This window comes from Grus americana, chromosome 14 (genome assembly GCF_028858705.1).
Source record: "Grus americana isolate bGruAme1 chromosome 14, bGruAme1.mat, whole genome shotgun sequence".
NCBI classification, from domain to species: domain Eukaryota; kingdom Metazoa; phylum Chordata; class Aves; order Gruiformes; family Gruidae; genus Grus; species Grus americana.
Genome location: NC_072865.1, coordinates 1,515,631 through 1,537,687, shown reverse-complemented (window position 1 = coordinate 1,537,687; position 22,057 = coordinate 1,515,631). Strand labels below are relative to the sequence as shown.

General features: G+C 60.9%; 1 protein-coding gene across 10 annotated transcripts in view; it reads left to right on the top strand.

Annotated features, from left to right (window-relative positions):
• The window catches only part of ARHGAP26 (Rho GTPase activating protein 26), a 147,887-nt gene that overhangs the window by 2,173 nt on the left and 123,657 nt on the right, over positions 1 to 22,057 (top strand). For 3 of the 10 annotated variants that reach the window (XM_054842094.1, XM_054842090.1, XM_054842096.1), the window contains exons 1-2: positions 71 to 444; positions 21,739 to 21,834. In XM_054842094.1, coding sequence (XP_054698069.1) covers positions 291 to 444; positions 21,739 to 21,834 — 250 coding nt within the window. In that variant the 5' untranslated portion in view covers positions 71 to 290. Of the gene's footprint in view, positions 1 to 70; positions 445 to 3,125; positions 3,307 to 19,123; positions 19,298 to 20,821; positions 21,070 to 21,467; positions 21,487 to 21,738; positions 21,835 to 22,057 lie in introns of those variants that run through there. The other 7 variants (XM_054842093.1, XM_054842092.1, XM_054842089.1 and 4 more) reach the window with 5 other exon arrangements.

Here is a 22,057-nt window from a genome sequence, read left to right as displayed (position 1 = left end):
GCGCGGGCCCTGCCCGGGCGGCGGCCCCAGAGCGGCGGCAGCAGCTCCGCCCCCCCCCCCCCCCCCCCCCCCGGCGCCGTGTCTGAGCGCTCCGCACCGCCCGGCTCCGCTCCGCTCGGCTCTGTACGGCTCGGCACGGCACGGCTCGGCTCGGCCGCTCCCGGGGCGCGCCCGCGGCGGCGCCAGCTCCCCGGAGAGGCGGGCCTGCTCTTCGGCTTAAAATAGCATTTAATTTTTTAAATTTTTAATTTTTTTTTAATCTGTTTTTTGTGGTGATCGGTGCGGGCAGCATGGGGCTGCCGGCGCTGGAGTTCAGCGAGTGCTGCCTGGACAGCCCTCAGTTCCGGGAGCGGCTCCGCTCCCACGAGGCCGAGCTGGAGAAGACCAACAAGTTCATCAAAGAGCTCATCAAGGACGGGAAGTCGCTCGTCGCCGCCCTCAAAAGTGAGTGAGGGGCCGGGGGGGGGGCCCTACCGGGGCTCCCCGGCACCGGCCCAGCGCAGCCCGCCCGGCCCGCTGAGGTCCGCCTGCCCGCGGTCCCGCCTGGCCCGTCGTTGCCCATCCTGGTCCGTGGCCTCCCGGTCCTGGTCCTTCGTGGACCGACCACCTGCTCCCACCCGTGTGCCCCCGCGCCTGCTCCCGGTGCATCGGGATGCGCCCGGTCCCGGCCCCCTGAGGGGGCCGGGTCCTCCCGGGGTGGTTCGGCAGGGGCGATGGGCAGGTGCCGTCCCCGTCCCCCGTCCCCCCCCCGGTTGTGTTCTGGGTGGGGGTGCCCAGGGCCCCCTTCCCCAGCTCTGCCCGGGCCGGCCCAGCCGGTGCCGCCTCGTCCGTCCGTCCCCAGCGGCACACGGGGAAGCGGAGACGGCGGTTGTGTGGGAGAGCCCCGGAGTGGGGTAACGCTGCGAGCGCCCGGTTTTGGTGGGGGCTGTGCGGGAGGCTGCAGCCCCGGGGCCGGGGAGACCCTCGCCCGTGACCGGCAGCGTCCCGGTTCCCCCTCGCACCCGGGCTGGGCTCGCTCCCGTCCCCACGGCCGGGGACACCTCTGCACGGCCGCCCACTGCAACGGCTGGGTGGGCTGCGCCCTTGGGGTGCTGCGGTGGGTGGGCTGCTCCCCGAGCGGCGGCTCTGTTCCCGCGGTTCCCTCCCGTGGGGTCATTTGGGCTTTTTTTTCTTTTATTTTTTTAAGTTTCTTTGGCCCAAATCGCGGGTTGCTTCCCCAGCCGGTGGGTTTCCCGTCACAAGCCTGCCAGCAGCGTGCGTTGCCACCTCGCCGAGCTCTCTCGGCCCCGCTCTGGTTCAGGGCGGTGGGGCAGGAGAGGGGCACATCACGCACCCCTGTGCTGCGGAGCTCCCCGTGGCATCGCCCGTGACGCAGCAGCCTGGCCTCGGGGATGCGGCGGGGTTATTTTGGGAGCTGAGGCGCAGGCAGGTGATGCTCCGGCCGAGCCCACCACCCTGTCCCATCGTGGGAGGGCCGAGCTGCAGCCGCGGGGCTGATTCCTGCTCCCTCCTCTTCACGTCTCACGCTGAGCCCCATGGGTGCAGTTCCCCTGCGCCGGAGTAGCAGCCGGTAACGTCTGGATTACAGGGACCCTCGTTGTACCGATTCTTGGCATTTTGAGTTAAAAAACCCCCAAACCCGACAGCTATCAGTGCATTTATGGTTCTGCAGGTCTGAGCTGTTTTCACTGTGGTGCGTTTGCCTGTTGAGCTGAAGGCAGCCTGTGCCTGGCCCTGCCTGGAGCATTCATTTTAATGCAGAACAAATCCTACAGCGTTGTTCTTCACTGAAAATAAATTTTGGGATTTAAGTGGTGGGTCCCAAGGGCGTTTGTCTCGGCTTAGTCAGCGTGCACCTTCAGCGGGTTGCTCGGCAGGTGCTGGCCGAGGGGTTGGCTGTGCCCTCGCCCCGGTCACACTGCATGGCAGGTATTTTTGGGTGTTCTGCACCTCTGCGTGCTCATGGCTGCTGCTGGGCTCCTCTCCCGCCGGCCGTGGCTGTGGCCATGCTGCATGGTCCCGTGTCCCAGGCCGCCCGTGCCGGGACAGGAAGAAAGCTTACCGGCTTCCAGAGATAAGGATGTTTTTATGGCTGAATTGTTTTGTAGCCTCTGTTGAATGCATTCCTGGATTAGACTTTAATTCCTGTGCAGGGCCAGGGGTGTGTTCCACAGATGCGCAGGCTGCGGTTGGTAGGGGCATGAATAATGACGATTTTTCTGGAGCGTTAATTAATGCCCGAGCACCGGCGTTGCCTGGCCTCACAGCCGCCTCGCGTGCATGTGCGGCGGCAGGCGCGATGGCACGCTCCCTGCAGAGCCCTTTGGGGCAAGGTTTGGGGGTGCGTGGGGCAGGGCATGGCGATGAGTGTCCCCTCCTCGGCTGTGGTGCTTGGCTACGGTGTCCTTCTCCCACGTGCGGCCCCTTCTCCAGCTGTAAAACCGATTTCACCGGCTGCCAGCGAGCTGCGATGCCTCTGACTTCTCCAGCCGACAGACCTGGCACAGAACAGGATCTGTCCCAGCTCTTTCCACACGTGTTACCCTCGGTGCGTGATGGCTCTGAGCTCTGGCCGTGTTGTGTGGGCCATTACTGACCCTCTGGACATCCGTCTGAGCACGGGTGGAGATGCTCCAGGGGTGGAGAGCTGCTGCGCTGCCTCTTGCCGGGTGGTGTTCCTGTTTCAGTACCGCCACGAGCCGGTGCAGGTGGTACCTGGTGGCCGTTCCTGGCAATGACCAGGTGCTCGCTTACCTGCCTTTTATTTTTCTCTGGCGTCTCCAAGAAGTCCATCTCCCTGTGGCTGGGCAGGGTGGCCTTATCTCACTGCTGGCATCGCCTCCACCGCTGCTCCCTGGCCGTTGCGGAGGGTGCAGGGAGCAGCAAACCCCCAGCTGGGGCAGGCGGCCACTGGAGCGAGGGCCTCGGAGGGCGTCGCGGCTCTTGGCACAGTGAGGCGGCCCACAACCAGAGTTACTTGAAGTCTTGGCAATATCCTCTCTCATTTTCCTTCCTCTTGCGTTTTCTGTTGAATGTTTCACATCCTCTTTAAGACAGGCGCGAGGGCAACGTAACTCTTTGTGTATCATGGAGGGGCGGCTTGAATGGGGCAACAGCGCCGTGATGCAGGAGGGAGGAGGATGCAGGAGGGAGGAAGATGCAGGAGGGAGAAGGACCCCTCCGCAGCTCTGGGCAGAAGCTCCCTCCTGTTCCCACTGCCCTGCTTGGCCCCTTGCAGCCCCCGTGCCACCGATACCGGTGTGGCAGGAGCGGCGTGCAGGGATGGTGAGGCTGGTGCAAAGGCACGTAAGTAAGTCTGTCTCTGGAATTGGTGGAGGAGCTGTTCTGCAGCCACCCTGCTTTCTCCCTCTGAAGGTATGGAAGGAAATGGGACTGATTCACAGCGCTGTCTCCTTCGTTTAAAAAAATAATTCAGAAGGTTGAAAATAATCCTCATTTGCTGAAGAGCTGCTCTGGCTAAATATCCTGTGATGCCGAGGGTGTCTCTGGAGCGCGTGTATATATACGTATATATAAAAATGCTGTGTTTCTTTTTCTCCCCAGTGAGTATCTGTGCCTATTTCTATTGTCTCCCTTTACTGCTTGGCTGGTATTAGGCGTGACCTGGTTTTCAGCAAAACGTGTCCCTCTTTCTCCCTTATACACCATACATAAATTATTCAAAAAGTTTTGCAAATGCAAAGACCTCAAGTGAGACATAAATAATGAACTCATGATGCCGTGAAACTTGTTCTCCAGCGAAGGAGCCGTGGTGACCATGGTACCAGGGATACGGAAGCTTTTTGCCCCTTTGCGCGTCCCCTGTGCCTGCAAAACGGGGCAGGCGGGGAGCTGCATCCCGGCCGGTGGCTTGTCCTGGTACGGCAGCTGCCCGCGATGCCGGCATCACCTCCAGCCCCTCTGCTGTGGCGGAGGGGGATATCAAGCCCAGGCGCCCAGATGGTGATGCAAAGATGCTTTGCAGCTTGCTTCGGAAAACGAGCAGCGCATGTAATGATGGAGGATGTGGGGGTGCAGGCGGCTGGCAGCCATCGCCTCCCCCATGCTACTGCAAGGGGCTGAGCGGGGCATCCTCCTCCGCATCCTCCTCCTTTTCCTCCTCCTCTCTGCGGTCCCCAGGTCTCCCCGTGCTGCAGATGCTCTGTCCCGGTGGTGCTGGGGCTGCGGAGGGCTGCAGGCTGTCGTCTCCTTTGGGTGCTGGGGCTGCAGTCGGGTGCCCTGCCACGTTTCTGCTGTTGTTTGTTTTGCTTCTTCCTCCAACTCCCAAGCACTAATTTGAAGCCACCGAACTCGTCCACGCCCCGGCCGCTGCTGCACTCGCACGTCGCAGGCTGCAATTTGTGCGGCAGGGCGGGCTGGGGCCGGTGGGGGCTCTGCAAGCCCCCGTCCTTGCGAGGGCTGGGCCGTGGCCAAGCTGTGCCTGGGGCTCCCGCGGGAAGGGCAGAGGTGCCCGTGGCTCCCGAAAGGTGCAGTGGGGCTGGTTTGGGGTTTTGGGTGGTTTTTCCCTTGGCTGTTTTTTGGCCAGCTCACCACAGAGCTGCAGCTGGGCAGCGAGGAGGGGCAGGACCGAAGGGGGATGCGGGGAGGGGGTGATGCTGGGGTGGACCTGGGCCCTGCGGCGGCTGGGAGCTTATCTGGCCCCACCAGCTTCTCGGGGCAGATACTGTGGCACTGGCTTGCAGGTCTTGCGCCACCTCTGCCCTCCGCCAGCGTGCCCTGTGCTGGCTGCGGTGGGCGGCTGGGGATTGTCCCCTGCTCCCCGGCTGGGGTTTCTGGCTCCGCAGCCCTGCTGTGTGCGGGCATGCTCCATGTGAGGCTGTTGAAGGACACGCATTCGCCCTTTGGTTCGTGCACGCAGCGCGTAATTTTAGCAGTGGGATGATCCACGTTCCCCGCGTAGCACCGGGATTGGGGAGGTGGCCTGTGCTGCTGGCGTGGGCGATGCCAGGAGGGCTTTTGCTGTGGCCGTGGGGTTTTTCCTGGGATGCGTCCTTCTCCGTGGCCATTGCGCAGCTTACAAAGCAAAGTGGGGTGGCTGCGTGGTTCCTGGTGGTGCTGTCAGCGTGCTGGGCTCTGCCCGCGCACCGTGTGCTCTGGGATGCGCTTGCACACAAATTTGGTTCCGTGTCTCGACAGCCTCTTGCCAAAACTGAGCCTTTATGAAACGTGCGCGCCCGTGGCTGCGTGCGGCAGTGCCGTACCTGGAGCTGGCACCGACTCGGCGGCTTGCCTGGAAGCAAAAGTGAAACTTCTGTCTAGTGTTTAACCTGAGCAGTTGATTCACTTTTGGTACAAAAAAGGCTTAGGCTGGGAATAAGGCAATGTTTCAGCTCTGATTTTCATCCGTTTGCCCTTCTGGTCTGTGAGGAAAGCAGCGACGGCCCGAACCTTCCCGTTGCCTGCGCTCAGAGGAGAGGAGGGACTGACACACGGAGGTTTAGGCCAGGCCTTTCTGGGAATGGCCCTTATTTTTGCAGGTGCAAACATTAATGGTTAGAGACGGTCTCCTGGCTAGGAGACAGCTGTACTACTTGGGTTTGGAGGAAAAGGAACACTACAGTTTCTGGAAGGTGCAAAATGAAAGCAAAGCCCGTGTTGGGTTGCTGCGGCCGCTTGCGTTCGGTTCCGCTCCTCTTGCGCCATCAGAAACGGCGTTTGGCTGCTGCCGTCACGCGCGGTGCTGGCCGCCTACGAGCAGCGATGGGGTGCGAGGGCTGCCAAGGTGAGTCACGCCGCGCTCGCTGCGCAGCCCGTTTCATGTCTTCCAAGCGCTGAGGAAATTGCTGCCTCGCGGCGGGAGGATTTCCCGGGGCTCGGCGGCAGCTCCGTGTCCGTGCGGGCAGCAGCCCTGGTCCCTTCCCAGGCGGTGGGACCCAGCTTTGCCCGAGGAGCTCGCCCCGTGCGCGGGGGTGGGACACAGCCAGGCACACCGTGCGGCCGCCGTGGGCTCTGCGCCTTGGCCAAGCGAGCAAACCACAAGTCCAATCTGGGGGGAAAGCACGTGGTTTGAGGGTTTGGTTGCTAAGATGAGGTGCTTCTGATTTTTGCTGCTTTGTTCACCCAGGGAAGGTGACGCTGGCTCCCCCGTGTCAGGGTGTATTTCCCCCCCTCCATTGCTTTCGAAGGGTGGTAGGGGGATACGTTGTGCTGCGGGTTACAGCTCAGACAGTCCTGCCTCTGTGCCAGCAGGAAGGCAAGGAGAACTTCTTCCTCCTTTGCATGACCTGTGTGGCTTGTGCAGTCACATATTTAATAGCTTGCCTGGTATTTTATTCAAACGAGGGGTAATACAGATGATATTACTCTGCTTTATTTTCAGCACAACTTGAAAGCTCCTCCTCTTCCTCTCTGGTGGAAATTAGCAACAGGAATGTGTTCCTGCTCGGGAGATGCTCTTTGTTTGTGATGGTGGGTCTCTGCCGTGAGCCGTGGAGGGGTCGTTGTGCAGCCACTGCTGGCTCCGGAGAACCTCACGCTTACCCCGTGTGGCTCAGCCCGATTGTAAGCAGGGAAACTCGGGGTGCGACAGCCTTCCTCCCTGCCGGGGTGCTGCAGTGGTTCACCCGCGTGCACTGCCCGTGGCCGTGATCTGTGCAGGAGGTGTATGATCAAATCCCCAGGCATCGTTCCCCCATCTCCCCGGGGAGGCCTGCGGGTCCCCCTGCGTGCGGCTGCGACCCCCCGGTGCTGGAGTTTTGGGGGGCTGATGGTGAGAGCAGAGTCCTGGGTGGGGTGGGCTCCTCGAGTCCCGTGCTAGCCCCTGCGCTGGTGCCGTGAGCCGCTGCGCTGGGCTGTGGCCAGATCCGGCCTCTCGGCAGCACCGGCGAGGGAAGCTGGTGAGCAGAAGGGCTTGGACGTGCAGGAGAGTGTGCATTTGTGATCACGTCTTTTAAATTATGCTGGCAGAAGGCTCATTAACAGGGAGATCTTTTTAATTGGGAGCATGCCGCAGAGCACCTACGGGCTCACGTGCCAATGCACCGATGCGGTGATGGTGTCTGGAGAAGCCGCTGCCCGGCTGCGGCACCAGCACCGACCGGGTGCCCAGTGTCGGGTTAAACTCAACCCTCTTGGGTTGGCGGGGAACGGATTGGGGAACAAACAGCAGCTTTGAGACACCGGGGTTGGGACTGACTGTGCTGCCAAAGCCGGCGTAGCCTGAAAGCGCGCGCTCGTGTCTGGGGAGAAGGGTCCGAGCAGCGGGTAGATGGACCTGGCGAGGGGCACGTAGAGGCTGGTCTGGGGGGGACCTTTCCCGGGGGCCGGGTGGGATGTCCCGGTGTTCCTCCAGCACCAGGAGCCGGGTACCTGCCGAGTCCTTCTCACACTTCCAGCATGGAGCAGATTTGCCTGGTTTGGGTCAAGAGGCCATTTTTCCAAGGCTGCAGATGTGCCAGCACAACCGCATCTCGTGTCTCCGTTAGTTCCTGCCGCAATCCTGAAGCGGTGCGCGCCGTGTGCGTGCTGTTACCTGTGTGCCCTGGGACGTGGGCTGGGGGCGGTGGGCTGTTTTGATTTTCTTTTTTTTTTTTTCTTTGGGGGTGGCTACTCACAATGACGTGGAAAATGCGTGCAAGGAAATGCCGTTCCCATGGTTGCTGCGGGGAGGGTGGGAGGCGGCGGCGGTGCCGGGGCTCAGCCGCGTGTCCCCGCGCTTGCGGCAGGTTGGCACACGCAGCGTTTCCCTGGCTGATCCCGGGCGAGGGGGGTCATCCCTTGTGGAACTGCCAGCCCCCTCCCCGGCTGGCAGAGGGGGACCGCTGCCCCCTCCGCCCTCACCCCTCTCCGCAGGCACCCTGAAATCATCATCATGTGCTTCTCCCTGAAACCCAGGGAGCAACGCCACGGCCAGAGCAGCGTCCGCGCGCAAAACGGGGCAGGGGTGCTGGGGGGTGCGCATCCTTCCACCCGAGCAAAGGGGCCTCAGAAACCCCTGCCCTGGGCAAGGGGCAGCAACGGTGGCGTGGCAAAGCAAACCCTGCCCGCGCTGCGGTGGTTCTTGTTCAGGGTGACTTTGGGCAGCCCTTCCGCACCGTCCAGCAGCGGGGCAGCAGGAGGACGGGCTTTGCTGGGTATCCGCCGCTGTGCTGGGGTGGTTTTTTTTTTTTTTTTTAGCTCCATCGGCTTGAAGCAGACCCAAAGTTGCCGGGTTCGGATGCAGCGTGATGAGTAGCTGTAGCGTGACCGCGGTGGGTGGAGAGGGGAGGCAAAGCAAGGGGGAGCTCGTACCGAAACCTGCACAGCTTGTTCGCTTCTCGGCTGCTCTGTATGAATCATCCCTCCTTCCTCCCCCGGGCACGCGAGCGGCTGTCACCGTGGCCAGCAGAGCTGAGGCTGTTTTCCCTGTTTTCCTGGCGCGCTCCCCTTCGCTGCCCCGCGCCGTGAAGATGCTTCCACCTGCTCCTCTTCATTGCTCCATGCAAACGCCTGGTGGCCCTGGGCCTGCGGGCTGCACGCTCCTGACGAGGCGTGCTCGTTAGGGCATTGCCCCGGCTATTAATAGCAAGGATGGTCTCAAGCGTGGCTTGGAGGAGCCGGGAATTGTGCTCCTCTGCCGCTGCTCCCGCCTGCCGATGGGAGCCTGGGGGTCACGGCGTGTCTGGGATGCTGGATGTGCACCGGGGAGGGGTGGCGGCTGTGGGATGCTCTGCGGAGCGGGGACTGTGGTGCGGAGGGGGAAGGGGACGTCTCTGCGGTGATGCCAAGCCGGTTTCTAGCTGGAGTTTGTGGGAAGTACACCAGCCTCCGGACCATCTGGCTCCCGCACGTGGAGCGGCGGGCGCAGCCGTGCTGCGTGGGGGCCGGGGCTGCCTGTGCCAGCGCGGGGGCGAGGGGCCAGCGAAGGGCCCAGGTGCCGCTTCCTCGCCCTTCCCTGCGGTTTAGACCCACGGCCGGGTGCGGTGCTCCCCGTGGCACCCCATCACCGGGGGCAGGCAGGGGCATCGGTGCGGCACGGTGCCCGCTCGGGCAGCTGCCGGCACGCGTGCTTTCTGCCCTGCACCAGCCCAGCTAGGTGACTTTTTTATTCCCAAAAGACGAAAATGCTCCCTTTGTTCTGGGCTGCAGTGTAAAAGAATCTATTTTTAAAAGATATGGACTGTTTATCTACAGCCGGGCCATAAATAGCTCGTAAGATAAGAAAATAAGAATTTTCTTTTTCCCCAGGGCTTGCCCAGCACCCGGCAGGAGCTGTGCCGTGCTGCCCGTCCTGCGGTGGGGCCGGTGGAGCGGCAAGCCCGGTGCCCGCAGCGCTGCCTTTGCAAGGTTCCCATCACCTGCAGTGATGTGCTCGAGGACGTTACTGCAACCCGCGTTCAGTTGCCGTTACCCTGGTGTGCTCGGCGTGCTGCGTGTGGCGTGCACGCGTGTGCATGTGTGCACACCCACGTGCTTTTTTCTTTTTAGAGGCTTCTAATCCTGCATCAGTATCTCAGTGAGGGAAGGGTAAAGGGTTCTCTGCACGGGCCAAGTGACCTGTAAAATAAGCTGGTGTGTGCCTTTGAAATAATACTGCCCAGTACAGCATCCCTTTGCTGGGTTTTTTTCCCCTTTTTCTAGCTGAAACAGCATCTGTCCAGATCCGTGCCCTCGCCGAGTGCTGGTTGCTTAGCAATGTTTTACAAAAAAACCCCGTTGCAGAGCAGAAGGGTTGGGTGGCTCTCCCCTGCTTTCCTCCGCTCGGTCAGGGCAGCGGCAGCTCTGCCTTGCCGGGTTTGGGGGGAAGGCGCTGCCCTTGCTCCATCCTGAGCCCTTCCAGCCGGGGAGGCAGGCGCTGCCGTGGGGAGCGGGGCTCTGGTCCGGAGCAGGAGCCTCCTGGGAGCGTTTGAGCGAGGGTGGTCTGCAGGGAGCTGGGAAGCGTTTCCCGTATTGCATTCCCAGCCCTCCCAGTGGCGGTGGCCATGAAGGCTGGGAGAAAGCCCGGGTTAAAGGCAGCGATGCGCTCTGGGCCACGCATCCCGTTTCTCACCCTGTGTGCCTCCCTGGGCTCTGCTGGAGATTTTACTTTTTTTTTTTTTTTTCCCTGCCAAAGCAGGAAAAATTGACTCACTTGCCGGTGATGTTCCTGCAAGCACGGTGGGATTTTTCCTGTTCTTACAGTTGAGGTGGAGGAGCACCGGAGACAAAAGGATTTCCGCAGCCTCCTTGGGAGAAGGAAGCAGGCTGCTGCAAAACCGCTTTTTGAGGGTCTGGGAGCTGACCCCACTTTCCTGCCCTGGCTGTGGGCACGCCAGCCCCTGGCATGAGCTGCCGCTGGGACGCAGCCCCTCGGGACGCAGCCCCTCGCACAGCCAAGGGGGGGGACGGACGAGTCGTTGCCCCACGCCGTGGGCAGCACGTGCCACGGGCCGGCCGGGATGTGCCGGAGAGGACTCCTGTCCTGCCCGCGGGGATGGGGTCCCCTCTGCACCTGGGGTGCAGGGGTCCCTGAGACACATCGCACCCCACGGGACCCGATGCTTCAGCGCCTGCCCCTTGAGAAACCAAGCCAGCTCCCTGCCGGGCTGGCTATTAACTAATTAGATTTAATAACAAGCTAATCCAAACGCGTGGCTGGTGCCTGAGGCAATCTGCTCCCGCCTCGGCGCGGTGTCTGGTTGGGGGCTCTGCCCCACACTGGGACCCCCTGCCCGGTGAGACCCCCGCCCGGCCTTCTGCTCCGCTAATGGTCATTGCCTCGGTCAGGAGCAAATTTCTTCTGGATTAGCGTCCTCTAAATTGATTAGCTGTCTCAGGCAGGGCATTTTATTCTAATGAAATGTGATTCCAGGCTCCAGTCGATGAATTATCGTGGCAACGAGGGTAAAGTAATTTGCCGCCTTTCTGTGGGTCATTCCTGGGTTTGGAGAGGAGAGGAACGGAAAAGGCTCGGAGGAGCAATTGTAATTAGCAGGGGAGCACGTTACGCTATTGCGGGCTCCCCCAGCGCAGGAGCTGGGTGGAAAATGGGGAGCTGTGAGTAAAAGGTGGCATTTCCATCGTGCCGTCAGAGGCAATTTACTCGTAGGTGTAAAGCTGGACGTGTTTGCACGACCCGCCTGGTGCTGACGGGAGAGCGGAGCAGTGGCAGCGGGGCGGCTTGCAGGTGGGGGAAATGCAATATTCGGAATCCTGGCTGCCTGGAGGAAATCGGAAATATCTTGGTTCGTGGTTCGGGCTCACAGCTGAGCAGGCGCGGGGCAGCAGGACAGCCGCTCTCCGCAGCTATGCCATCGCTCTCCTTCGGCAGCGCCGTTCCCAAACGCCTCGCCCTGGTCGTGATACGGGGATTTTCACAACTGCTTCCTTACAACATTTTTTGGTCGTGCAGTCGGCTGCCTTTGGAAACACGAGCCGGGGCAGTAGTTTTCCATTTCATTACTGCTTCCCCAAAGTTTTCCAGGCAACTTAAGCCATTGCCCGCGTTTGCTGTTTTGACGCATCCCTCCTCTGGTTTTGAGTGTTGAATATTTATGTTTGATTTTATTCGGAGACCGTGTCTGCTCCCACCTGAGCTCCCTCCCCTTGCTCTGGTGCCCGGCCGCCTCTCCAGCCCGCCTGCCAGCCAACTTTCTGCCGGCTCGGCCGTCGCTTGCTGCCGCGGCTGCAGGCTGGGCCGGGGGGTTCTGCCATAAAACAACACCAGGATGTGAACAAAAATAAACACAGGGAAAAGTGCCAGACGTGGTAGTTGGGTGGAGAAGCGGAGAAACCTCGTTTTGTTTTGTTTTGCTGCTAAGTGCACGAAACGCTCTCGGTGTTCAGGGCCAGCGCAGGAGAGTGGGGGTGGCACCCCGAGGATGCTGACCTTCCTCGCACACGCGGACCGTGCTTGTGCCCCAGCGTGCCTGCTGCCCCTTCCCCAGGTGTGAACGGGCCATGCTGGGCGTGCGGCACGTGCCCCACCAGTGGCTGTGGGCAGCGATGCTCGGGGAGGGGGCTGTGGGAGGACTGGGGTGTTGCCACGTTCATGCAAAGCACCAGGAAGCCCCCCCGGGCGGTGGTGGGGGGCTGCGCGTGGTGCTGGTGGGTGGGAGGGCAGCCGTGGCGATCTGGCACGCCGGTTCCCAACGTGGTGACGGTCAGCCTGGAAGGTGCCTGCCGGGGTGTCGGTACCCGGCCTCTGGCCCCTTCTCTTCACAGACCGTCCCGGGGGTTCGTGGCGGTTCCCAGCCGTGGCCGGGAGGGCTCTGCTCGCTGGCAGCTCGCCTGCGTTTCCCTGAGCCCCGGCGCTCCTTGCTGGGAGCAAGAACCTGCTTTAGGATGTGCCTTCCTGCAGCTGCAGACATCTGTCTCCTCAGTGTCCCAGAAACGGGAAGCCTTTCCGGGGGTCGTTTGCATCATTCACAGGTTTTATGTTCTCCTTCCTTGTCCTGGCCAGAGGTAGAGATGGCTCACAGCCTGCTCCTGGATTTCTCAAGTTGTTTTATTTTTCTATCACTTTCCTTTGCCCTCGCTTTGGAGCAATTACTTCTGAAAAGTCCTGTTTGTGCAAGTAGGGAAAATAGTCCAAACTTTCCACGTAGGGCAGGGCAGGACAAACGGGAGCCTCCCCACATCTTCCTTTCCCAGAGGGACGGAGAGGTTGTTGAGCCCATGGCTGTTCGGTGGTTCATGTGCCTGGTGAGGGTCCCTTTGAGTGTGACCCTCGGCAGTGGTGAGGACCGCTTCGTCACCCCATCCCTGCTGCCTTGGCCAGTTACTGTCCCGCCAGCAGCGCGTGGAGCGGGGAACAGGCAGAGCTGTTTGCGTGTGTTGGGTCTCTGGCGCGCTGGGTTTCTGAAGCATCTCGGCCGCCGTGAGATAAAGATCTGAGTCATGAAAGTTGCTGTTTGGGTTTCGATGCAATAGGAAGTGATGGGCAAGTGCTAAGAAAAGCTGAACAGGAAGGATGGAGCATGGCGGTGAGATCCCCGCTCAAAGCGTTGGTGACAAAGTGGGCTCTGCACCGGGCTAAAACGTCCAGAAACCGAGAGAGATCAGGGCTGGATCCAGGTCAGAGAAGCGGGGGCAGAACGGCCAGGGCTCCGATTAACCATCGGCTTCCTCAGCCCAGGAGGCGGCCGCTGGAACTAGAAGAGTGGCCGGGGCAGGTTCTCACCTCCAGCCCCCGCTGCAGGATGTCACGCTGGGCCGAGCAGTGCCGGTGGGCTCGGGGGGTGCCAGCAGCCTGACCTCCAGCCGCTGCCACGGGCTTTTTTTGTGTGGGGTACCAAAATGTGCGCTGCAGGTTTGGACCATTTCTGGCACAGGCGATGGGAGCAGCAGGCAGGAGCCCGTGATGCTTCATGCATCCCCAACCAGATGTTTCATCCCCAACCAGATGTGTCTGGGAGTCCCACGCAACTGTTATCATCCTGAAGCTGTTTTTACTGATTCTGAAGTTTTCTGTAAAGTGGCATCTGGCCACCGGGGCTGCAGCTGGTGAGCGGGGACCGAGGTCAGGCTCCTGCCTTCTCTGCGAGGGCTCGCTGCGGGAAAAGGGGCTGCCCTCCCCTGCCCCCCCAAAGTGAGCAACAGCCTGCAGCTGGCTAAGGGCTTCCTTCTTGCTTTCTCTTTTTAAATCTGTCCCCTTTCTTCCTTGGCATGACCTGCCCGGCAATACACAGGCAAAGCCCACCCCTGCCAGCAAACCCCCCTTTTCCCCGCAGCTGGGCTGCTCCCCTTCGCCTTCAAACGGGGCCGCGGAGGGCAGCGCCTGCAACCCCGGCTGCCGTGGGCAAGGGTCGGCTCGCGTCCCTGGGGCGCGAAGCCTCCTCCATCTTCCCGGAAATCCAACCATCTCTGCAGGAGACCCGACGGTCCCTCCTGCTTCGTTTCCCTTGGATCTTCAGTACCTTTCATCAGGAATCTTGGAGAGCTTTGCAAAAATGTCCTGGCCTGGCAAGGCTCCCAGGATAACTCCAAACGTTATTGATTTGGGGGTGGCAAGATGACGTGGCCAGGGTGCTGGGCTGGTGGGCAGCGGGAGGATAATTTTAGCTGTGCCACCGGGCAGTCCTTCCAAGGGCTAACTTTGTTTTTCACGAAGCACGGAACTTTTATCTCTTAAAATACCATGGAAATAATTCATGTCTTCAGCGTGTTACTCAAATCTGATCTGCTGTTTGAGCCCAGTCAATAGTCCCATTCATCCTACAATGGGTTCTCTGTCCCTCTGGCAAACATTTTGCCGTACGAAGCCACGTTGAGTGTGTGAAGTGAGGCATACGGTGATGCCTTGGCTGGGCAGCAGTGCAGTCTGCTCCCGTGGTTGCAGTAAAATGCTGAGCAGAAGCTGTGGCACCTCATGGATCCTCAGTCTTGGGGCTATCTTGGACAGATTGTGCAATTTTTCTTGCGCTTTGGCACACCCAAGCAGTGTTGGGTTTTTCCCTCGCAGCGTGATTTGTAGGGTGTACGTATTTGTAAACTTTCCTCGGTAAAATGAAGTTTTGGGATTTGGGGAGGTGGGACTTGGCCTCCCCGTGTGCGCCGGTCAGATGAGGCTCGGTGCTGCATTTCGGCTGGAGGCCGTGTGCGTGGTAAAGGCACCGAAATGGGGTCTGAGGGTGCTGCGGGGCCACGGCAGCGATGCTCTCCCTGCCTCGGGGGGTCCCACGTGGGGTGAGCGCAGGGACTGCGCCCATTGCACCGGTCCTTGGGGTCACCTCCCGCTGGGTTTGGCACCCTCGAACACCTGCCGAGCCAGGGCAGCCTTTCCGCGGGCTTTTGCGTGCAACCACGACGGCAGAAGCTGCTGCCGGAGGTGGGGTGGTCTCTGCTCATCTGGTTTGATACGGTTACTCGAACGATGAATCAGAGGAGGAACCTGCCAGCAGCTGCGGTCCTGTACTGAATCACTGATTAACTCCAACCGCCCAGCAGAGAAGTTATTTAATAAACAAATCAGTGCTAATTATGTATGAAAGCAGCTTGGGGATTGGGCCAGGTCCAGAGGACCGTGGCGTCTCGCGGGAGCGGGACTTTTGCTGACCTTCATTGGGAGTGCAGAGGGAGGATTTAAACCTCTCGGAACAAATGAAGCGTTTAATGATGCTGCCCCGACGCTTCGTGCCGACCCCAGCAGGGCATGGGCTGGGTGCGTCTGGGGGCTGGAATTTGATGCTGGTGGCTGATTTTTCAGGCACGAGACGCTCATTGCTGGATTCCCGCATGAACTGCAGGGCCGCGGCTTGGTCAGAGCGTCCCAACATCAGCAGCGTGGCAGAGTGCTCGCGTGCATCCGTGGGATGGATCCAGTTGGCCGTTCCCAGCTCTGACCTTTCCCAAACCCCCATCCCTGAGCACTGCGGGACGTTGCGTGACCCCACAGCGGCTTTGCTCCGGCGTTGTGCCTGAAGCCCCGGCTCACCGGGTGGTCACTGGCGGCAGGTGCCCGCTGTGGGGACAGACACCATATTGCTGCTTTCTAAGCACCCTTGGCGGGGCATAATCCGGCTGTTTTGGCTGCTGATTAGAGCGGCTGTTCCCCGGATTACCCGTCCCGGCTGGCCCCTGCCCGCTGCGGGGTCGCTCGGTGCTGGCTGCCGTGGCCCGGGGAGGTGTGGGGCTGCGGAGGTGCCGCTGGGGTGGCCGAGCGGGCTGTGCCGTGCCCCGGGGTCTCTGCAGCCGGATGGGGGGGCTTCTGCTAGTGATGGCACCTGCACAGGGACAGGGATCTCGGCACGCAGGGAGATCCCGGCACGCGGGGAGCCTGTGCCGCTCTCTTTGCTTGGACTGTTGCTCTGTGACTTGCAGTGTTTTGCTGAAGTGTTTCCATCCGGGGGCTGCACCGACCGGCGCTGCCCAGGACTCTGCGCGTGTGCGGTTTGTCCCCGTACCCTGGGCCGGTGATGTCTGATGACGGTCAGACCTTGCACTTCTGCAGCGTCTGCTGTGTGCAGATCCCAAAGCGTTCTGCAGACCCCAAGGCTCGGCCTCCGTTGTCCTCGGGAGGCGGGACGTTTTCTCCTGTCATGCCGAAGGTGTGTCCCCTTGGTCCGTGTGTCCCCTGGCAAACCACGGTGGGGCCCTTGGCCCCGCAACACGTGACAGTGCCGGGGCTCAGCAGGGTGGCATTGCTGAGCCGTGCTCTGGCGACCGCCTCGGGGACTGACGCGGGAATGGGACCATCTCCAGCCCGGGGAAGAAGTGAGTGGGTGAGCAGGCAGCGGGCAGGGGTGCGGGCAGGGGCAGCCCTGTGGCAGCTCCTGTCAGTGCATCCCTTTCGCACGCCCACGGGCACACGCACAGTAAGGAGGGCTGGAGGCATTTTCTTAAAAAAATAGTGAGAAAATGAACCATGAAGTGGATGCAAACTTTTTCTGAGACGCTTTAAGGAACTTGTCAAACCCACAAGGGGGGAACCGGTGGCTTCTGTCCTTGCGGTTGTCCGTGGGAGTGTGGTCACCTCCCCAGCGAGGGGCTGGGAACCTGCCTGGGGCTGCCGGTGCTGCTGGGAGGGGACAGGCAGTGCCACCGCTGCAGCCAGGCGGAGGAGGAGGAGGAGATCTCACCCCTTGAGAAGGGGACAGGCTCCTGCCCTGCCGGGACCCTGCTGTCCCTCTCCGGGGGCTTGCAGAGGACACGTAGCCTGAGCCTGCTGTTCCCTGCCGCGGGGGAAGGAAGGGGCAGGAGTCTCGGTTCCTGTTGTCCAATTGAGCATTAAATATAGGCTATTAAGCAATTTTCTTTGCAGGAAGTGTAGAAATACCGCTCCGTGTGAGCACAACCTCTGTCGGACACAGCGCCCTGGAACTTGCCTTGCAGCGTGCAACTGGCCTCATCAGCATCCTTTGCTTTCGCCCTTTGCAGCAGCATTAACCCCTCACTCCCAGACTCGTCAGCAGGTTTGTCCTTAGCTTGAACCGCCCGCAGCGTCCTGCTGCTCCTGCCTCTGTCCCCAGTGCCCCGATAGTGCAGCTGAGCCAGAGCTGGTTTTGCTTTTTCTAGCTTAAATAGCAAGCTGGCTGCAAAGTCAGCTCTGGGGAGAGCCCCCACTTTCTGAGCCAGCAGTAGAACTTCTTCCCTGGCCCCTGATCTTTCAAACACGCTGCCAAGCCGGGGGACCGCACTCCCCGGTGGGCAGCAGGTGGGCAGGAGGAGACGTCTGTCCTCTCGATGTCTCATTTGGATGTGTTATCGTCCCCCTCTGTGTCCTGTGGTCACGTTTCCCAGCTATCCTTCCCTGCCAGGAAAAGCACGGTGGATGGAGTTGCAATCTCTCCTCAGCCCCTTACAAATTTTGATTTAAGGGAAAAGCTCCCTGCTGTGCATCTCCCAGGCTTTCAGGTTTCAGCACACCTTACCGCTGTGGTCCTTTGGGAAAGCCTGAAAATGTTTTGAACACAAAGAGAGGGGGCGATAGGGGCGTTGCACAGAGCCGAGACGTCCAGCTGAAGAATAAAGTTAGGGGAAGTGCTGGAAGCCGGTGACCGGGAGAGAGCGGCTCGTGGCACGGCTGCGGTGCGAGTGACTTCCCCAAAGTGGCTGAAGCTCCGTGTGCCGAGTCATCTGAACTGGGGACGGGGCAGGTCTGACGCCTGCGCCCCAGGGAGCAGGGTGCCCTGACGCACAGCAGCGTGTCCCTGGAGAGACCTGCGTGCGGTGCGGGGGGCTGCCCCTCTGTGGCGCCAGCACAGGGACCCGGTCACCCCCGTAGTGCCTGGCGTGCTGTACGCGGGGAGCAGGGTTGTGAAATCACGATGTCTGCCTTCTATAAACGGCCTTTTTCAATAGTTGCAAATTCCTTTGGAAGGGGACTTTTATCTAAAAGCCAACCACTTCAGTCTCACTGCAGTAAAGCAGCCGCTTCCCAGAAAGAAGATGTAACTCCCAATAGCTGAGGAGGAGGAGGAGGGACGCCGGGACGATCCGGGAGGACAGACAGCGGGAGCACGAGGTGCTCCCTTGTGACAGGGCTGCCGCGGGCTGGAGTAACGCCGGGTTTGGAGGGAGCCCCGGTGCCTGGAGCTGTGAGGCTGGGATGGGACCTCAGCCAGCGATGACCCGGCTCCCTGGCTGGCGGAGGGAGGAGGAGGGATGTGGGGTACCAGGGGAGAAGAGGACTGACCCCTGAGCTGGGCGTGGGGGAGAAGGAACGGGCAAAGGGGTTAGCCGAGGCCGCTTCCAGACACAGGCAGCTGCCTTCTGCCCTGCTGGGAGCTGTCCCTGCTCTGCACTGATCCTGCGGCGGATGGTGAGGATGCTGAGCGTGCCTCTGCTGTGCGAGGGATGGGTGCTGCCAGTATTCGGTGGCACGCTGCGTATTCTGGCTCTGCAAGCGGCTGCCTCCGTGGTGCGTGACGGGGCAGGACCCTGGGTGCTGGCAGGGCTCCGTGAGATGCTCCATCCCCTGCCCTGGGGCAGAGTGGTGGCGTTTCAGAGGCACAGCCGAAATGGGCTCCTGAACATTTCCTAAGGGACTGTTCCCAAAAAAAAGCAAAGCTGTGGCTCAGGAGGTGTGCAGGAACTGCTCAAGCCGCAGCAGGCAGGGAGGCAGATCCCCTGCCTGCGCCCTTCGCACCGCTCGGCTTTGCCGTGCTGTCGGATGAGCAATGCCGGGTGTTTTGGGGATGAGCAGTGAGGGTCGGCAGGAGCCGGCCGCCTCCTTCCATCTGCGATCGCTGCTCTCCAACCTGCTGCTGGGAAAGACAGCATCAGACCTCGGCGTTCAGCTCCAGCTCAGCTCCCTCCTTGCCGGGCCTGTGCCGGTACCTCTGCCCTCTGCGAGGTCACGTCTCCTTCCCCATCACTTGTCCCTGTCCTCTGCAGTTTTCTCCCCCATTGCACCCAGTTCAGGTCATAAACCCTCTTCCAGGAAGGGCAGCTGCTCGGGAAGGGGAGCGCTGCTGGGCTGCTCCCCTAAACGGTTGGGCAGTAACCAACGCTGTATTGCAGTAACGAGCCGATACATCGCTTTTAAAAGGGCATTTTATTTTGATTATTGGTTGCTGTAGCTACGCAGCTGGACCTCTGGCATGCAGCGCGGGTGCCTGTTTTCTGTCAAGTGGACTTTCCCGAAGGGATCGTCCTGTCCCCGCCAGCCCGGGGGTGTGAATGGGGAGGTGACGATGAGGAGGAGGGCTGTGATAGCAACCCCCCCGCGGGATGGTCAGCCTGCAGAGGGGAAAGGAATGGGCGGGGGGGCTGTGGGGCAGGACAGTCCCGTGTTGGAGTGGAGGGGAACACAGGCGAGCACAGACGGCACGTTTAGCTGTTGCTTTAGCACGCTGTGTATTGGCCAGAGACGGTCATTCAGGCGCGCTCGCCACGCGCTGCGGCGTGCTGGGCAGAGGAGCCCGGGCTGCGTTAGCAGGTATGCAGGCGTTACCTCGCAGGTGGGATGGAGATCTGCTTTGCTGCTGCTTGGCCGGTACCTTCTCCGTGTGGTTTTTGTCTTGGATCCTGGGCGCAGGCAGGCACGTGGCTCCACAGCGCTGCACCCCGGACCCTCCCGCAGTGGCTGCAGCCCTGGGGTGGTGGCAGGGGCCACCGCTTGCCCATCCGCCCTCCCAGTGTTTCAGCAGCTTGTGCAGGGCTGTTTTCACCTCCTGGGACACCTCTGCCAGACATCGCGCTTTCCTTGCTGCCCCTGGAGATCGTCAGCGCTCTGTGCTGCGGCTGCGGGGCGCGATGGACGCAGGAAGGATTCATCGGCCGCAGACTGCGCACCCACGTCTGGGCACCCCTGCGGTGGCTGCCACTGCCCTGTCCCCGTGGGCACGGTGCAACCTGCTGCTCCTGCCAGCGCCTGCGCGTCCCTGCGTCCGGCCCGGCCCGGCTCCTCCCCGTGCAGGATCACCGTCCGGTGGTGCCTGGACCCCGAGCTGGTCGTGTTCCTCCGGCAGAAGGATTTTTCTGGCTTCATGGTGGTTTTCCCTGATGTTGCAGTTGACTGATGAAGCCCGCCGGAGAACTTGGAACCCAACCTTTCGCAGCCCTTGGCGCAGCCTGGTTGTGACTCATGCGTGGGGTCTGGGTGGCTTTACTTGTGCACGAACGGAAGCAGAAGTTTCCGTCAAGCCTTTGTAGGATTTTGGGTTTGCTCTTCCACAGCCCTGGGGAAGGAGAAGCCTCAGGGCTGAGCTGGCCACGGAGGAGCCGCCCTGCTCTCCACACGCACCCCTGCCTGCAGCACGGCCCGGAGCTTTGGCTGCTTCCGCTGGAGGGTTTTTTCCCCAAAATGTAGATGAGAGGTTCAAGTGTTTAGGAAAACGGGATGCTGGGAGTGTGGATGGGTCTAACGGTGGCACAGGGAGGAGGATGGGGCTCCTCTGTGCCGGCTCCTCGCTTGCCCCCCAAGGTGCGGGTGCCTCTCTCTCTGTTTCTGGCCGAGCCTGCTGCTAATTTTAGCATCCGCTTCGCCCCTGCGACTTGGCCGTGTCGTTCAGTGAGCGGCTGCCAGCGATCCTCCTTTATCGCTGTCGCACTGGGAATTATCTCCTTCTCCCCTGCCTCTCCCTTGCCTATTTATAAGCGCTGCGGGCCGTGGCTGATGGGTGCTGCCGGCTCAGGCTTCTCGGCTCCGCTCTGGCTCGTGCATGGTCGTGCCGCACGTGATGTGGGCAGGGTGTCGGTGAGGCCACAGTGTGCCGTGGGGAGAACGTTGCTGGTGGCTGATGGTCAGCACCGAGCGGCGGGGGGGGTGGGGAGAGGAAGTGGCTCCTTAAGTCATTAACGTCATCTTCGTTATTATTGCAGAGGAGGCAGGAGGCTGCCTGGCTCCAGGGACCGGGTTAAAGGCCCCGAGCCCTCCGGCTGCCCCGGCGAGGGAAGGGGGGGCTGCCTCGCTGTGTCCGGCAGCGGTACGGGTACGTGGGGAGAGCGGGGTGAGCTCACCAGTTGTGTGAAGGCAGCTGGGACTGAGCTGTGCGCAGGATTAGCCCCAGGGCTCTACGCAGAGACACTCGGACAGCAGCTTTAATGCTTAGAGAAGGCTGTAAATTCTCTGATCCCATGGGGAAAGCAAAATGCTTGAATTCTTTTGTGGTTATCTTTTGGTGTCCAAGAGGAGGAAACAGCCTGTGTGCACACACGCGTTTTCCACCTGTGTTCGGAAAGGAAAAAAACCACTGAAGTTTTGGACCTGTGAGTGAAGAAATGCACAGGGGAATTAGCATTACGTCTTCCTAACGCCGTCTGCGTGCCTGCGGTCCCTCGCGTTGCTCAAGTACAAGTTCCCCTCCAAGCTGGTGGCCTTGCAGTGCCCGGGAGCGTGTGTGTCTGCGTGTGCAGGGTTACGGGGCCGGTTCAAAAAGCCAATCCTGGATCCGCTCAGGTCACTGCGAGTAAGAACTTAATAGGATTCAGATCTCTGAGAGAATCTGCAGCTTGGAAAGCAATAAACCTCTGCCTTATCGCCTGTGTGTGGTGCCTGCCTTCAGCAGGAGCGGGAGCCTGTGCAGAGGTGCCATCTCTTGGGGGGCTGCCCCGGCAGTGCCACCGTGCATCACCGTTTGCTGCTGCCCCGTGGCACAGGGCTTGAGCTCCTGCATGGCTCTTATGGTATTTTGAGGTTTCATCTCCTGTAGTGTATTTTGGTGGGTGCTGGCTGGGACCCCGCAGAGCCCTGTCCCTGGGGTGGGTGCAGGAGAAGGGCAGTGCGCTTGGGGCTTCCCTGGTGCTGGGGGGGCCCCGTAGGACGGGTCCCTCAGGGGGACTTGCCAGCTGGGATTACACGTCCACCTGCACCGTGCTGCTGGTGGGCTTTTTCCTGTTCTAACATCTGCGTTTTCCCTTCTCCCGCTCTCTCTGCAGACCTGTCGGCGGCCAAGCGCAAGTTTGCGGACTCCCTGAACGAATTTAAATTCCACTGCATCGGCGACGCCGAAACGGATGACGAGATCTGCATAGGTGAGTCCTGGGTGCTGGTGCCGTGGGTCGCCCTGAAGCCACCTCCAGACCCCCGAGCTGAGCAGGGCGTGGGGGAGAAGCACACAAGGGGCCTGGGAACTTGCCTGGGTGCTTTCCTGCTCTCTGGAAATGGCGTGTTTCTCCTGGTTCAATATTGTCTAAGCCTTCCCAGGGAGAGCAGTTGTTGCTTCTTGACATGAATCTAGCCCTGCCAGACAGGAGA